The following is a 2913-nucleotide window of genomic DNA, read 5'->3' on the forward strand; positions in this document are numbered from 1 at the left end:
TTGTAGAATTCTGTAGTGAAGCCATCTGGGCCTGGACTTTTCTTTGTTGGGAGATCTTTAATCACTGATTCAATCTCTGCTTCAGTTATGGGTTTGTTCAGGTCGTTTGTTGCCTCTGGGCTAAGTTTTGGCAGGTTGTGTGAATCTAAGAACTTTTCCATTTCTTGGTGGTCTTCTGATTTGTTGGAGTACAGTGCTTTAGCCGCGGTCCGGACGGGCAGCGCGTGCCCCGAGCTCTCCGCCGCCCACCCGCGGCACCCCAGCAGCAGCCGCCGTGCAGCCCTCGCAGCCCTGTCCCCTCCAGGAGCAGCAGCGCCATGGCCAGGTGGAACACCTACATCGACAACCTCCTGGCGGATGAGACCTGTCAGGACGCGGCCATCGTAGGCTACAAGGACTCGCCCTCGGTCTGGGCCGCCATGCCGGGCAAAACCTTAGTCAACATCACGCCAGCTGAGGTTGGTGTCCTGGTTGGCCAAGACTGGTCAAGCTTCTTTGTGAATGGGCTGACACTTGGGGGCCAGAAGTGCTCGGTGATTCGGGACTCGCTGCTACAAGATGGGGAGTTCACCATGGATTTTCGCACCAAGAGTGGCAGCGGGGCGCCCACCTTCAATGTTACTGTCACCATGACTGCCAAGACGCTAGTCCTACTGATGGGCAAAGAAGGTGTCCATGGTGGTTTGATCAACAAGAAATGTTATGAAATGGCCTCCCACCTGCGGCGTTCCCAGTACTGACCTCGTCTGCCCCTTCCCCCCCACCACTGCCCACAGCTTTTGCACCCCTCCTTCCCACATACACACAAGCACCATTTTTATTTTTTTGGCCATTATCCCACACCCTTATTGCTGCCAAAACCACATGGGTTGGGGGCTGGGGCTGGATGGACAGATACCTCCCCCTACCCGTACCCCTCCTGTGTGTGATTGGAGAACATTTTTTTTGTTTTTTGGGTTTTTTTTTTTTCTGAATAAAAAAAGATTCTAACAAAAAAAAAATTCAGTGATACTAACTGTCTTCAGGAGAGTAGCTAAGACATTCCATCAATTCCACAAAGCTATGTGATTCAAGCAGTTGAGTGCTTGTCCTGTTCTTCTTGAGCATGGGAGACACAGAACAGGTGCGGAGTGAGCTGCCATGGAGTCTCCATGGGGAGCTGCTTGTATCACTGCTCCCTGGAGAGGCACTGCTCACTGCTCAGCACGGGTTGATTATATGATGGATTTGTATTTGGATCTTAAAGAGCCACACACAAACCTTCAGAGACAGCTCTCACACTTCCTCCTTTGCATCATGAAGGCAAACGCTTTAAAATAGAAGCAAAAGCATAACAACGTAAAGTTGTTTAGATTCACTGCTAATTTTCTGCTGATATTATTGGACATGTGTGACAGACCGTGATCAAATTTGTGGGGGTGATTTAATTAGAAATAATCCATATTTCCACCTAAAGTTAAAAATGACCTGCTTTTCCTATAGTGTGTGTGTGTGTGTGTGTGTGTGTGTGTGTTGACTTTCAAGGTAAAACTTGGAAGCCATAATAATCATTGACATCATTTCCTTGTCAATGGCAAAAGTCATCTATTAAGTATAAAAAGTTAAACTGTAACACAACACACATCCATCTGCTGGCTCAGGTTTACCTAAAAGATGGGACCTGTGACTTCCAAACACAAAGTTGAAGTGTTACTTTTTGCCTTTTTCGGAAATTTGACTGGTCTTATGACCACACAACTATGTCTGTTACCATTTGGAGAAATACCTTCTGGAACAAGATCAAAAGCCTCATCAAAGATCATTGAACAATTTGGTTTTGACTGATTGTAAACTTCTTCAAGAACTCCGAAAGTATCAGTGTGATACCTCATTTATTTATCCTAGCCCTAGCTGAGATCTTAACTGTCTAGTAGTTGAACCATTTTAATGACCCATTAAATAATTTTAAAGTTCACTTCCTCCAAACGTGAGTTGCCTGCTATGCTGTGTAATATGCACTATCTTTTCTCCACCACCAAATGTCCAGGATATATTTTGTATTCAATCATGTTGTGTGAAAGGATATATGATTATTGCTAGCCCCCTATTTATCAAAAATAAGAATCCTTCAAACCAAAGAACTAAAGAAAAAATAAACTCCATCAGATATGAATGTTTCTCATTACTCATACAATTAAGTTCCTTGGTTTGTCACAGAAGCCTAGCATGATCTAATTACAATCTCTCCAGTCTCACTTCCCTCTATTTCCACCACTTTTCACATGTTTCTCTTTGACCTAGGAGTGCCTTGTTTTCTGTCCTTTTTTAATAACCTGTCATTAGCCTTCTTGTGCCTGGTGTCCTCTTTCCGTGGAATTATTGTATTAACTATTGTCCAGTTTTTAAGTCGCAGCTCAATGAGCGCGCCTGTGTGCCGGCACTGTTTTATGTCTGTTTGACCTTTTCAATTTATTGCATGCCTAGCCCTCTTTGTGTAGCTCTCTTCCTATGAGATTGCAAAGGCTACCATTTGTGATCTCTGTTTCTGACTGACTGGCTCAGAAATTAGGATGCCAGAGTTTCTAAGATGAATATTGTTGAGTAGAATATGCCCTACAATTGTCCCTAGAGCAAATGGCCCAAATCTCTGGGCCCCCAGACCAAAATGGGAGACCTGGAAGAAGCACCTGCTCTCAGCCTCGGCATGGCTCAGCCTTGGTCAGTGTGTCCATCTGGGGAGTGAGTCAGTGAATGGAAGACATCTTTCTCTGTCTCAGCTTCTCTGCCTCTGTAACAAATCTTAAAAAGATGCACAATATATATTTGAGAGATCAAAAAATCATGGAAGTTGGAAGGTGAGGAAAGAGCACAGAGGCAATGGTTAGTGATAAAATCTGAAGTTGAGCTCAGATAATCTTGTTTCACCATGTATCC

At 44.5% G+C, this 2913-nt stretch overlaps 1 protein-coding gene across 1 annotated transcript; it reads left to right on the top strand.

The window, feature by feature from the left end:
• The first annotated feature begins 254 nt into the window (after window positions 1-254).
• On the top strand, window positions 255-995 carry LOC101528185 (profilin-1-like). The gene has a single exon (XM_036493301.2). The coding sequence runs from the start codon at window positions 318-320 to the stop codon at window positions 738-740; it is 423 nt and encodes a 140-aa protein (XP_036349194.2). The 5' UTR covers window positions 255-317; the 3' UTR covers window positions 741-995.
• Window positions 996-2913: the final 1918 nt, after the last annotated feature.

The sequence above is a fragment of the Ochotona princeps genome, chromosome 5 (genome assembly GCF_030435755.1).
Source record: "Ochotona princeps isolate mOchPri1 chromosome 5, mOchPri1.hap1, whole genome shotgun sequence".
NCBI lineage: Eukaryota > Metazoa > Chordata > Mammalia > Lagomorpha > Ochotonidae > Ochotona > Ochotona princeps.

Coding starts and splice junctions, on each gene's coding strand:
- LOC101528185 (XM_036493301.2), top strand. CDS start 318: ATGGCCAGGTGGAACACCTACATCGACAACCTCCTGGCGGATGAGACC.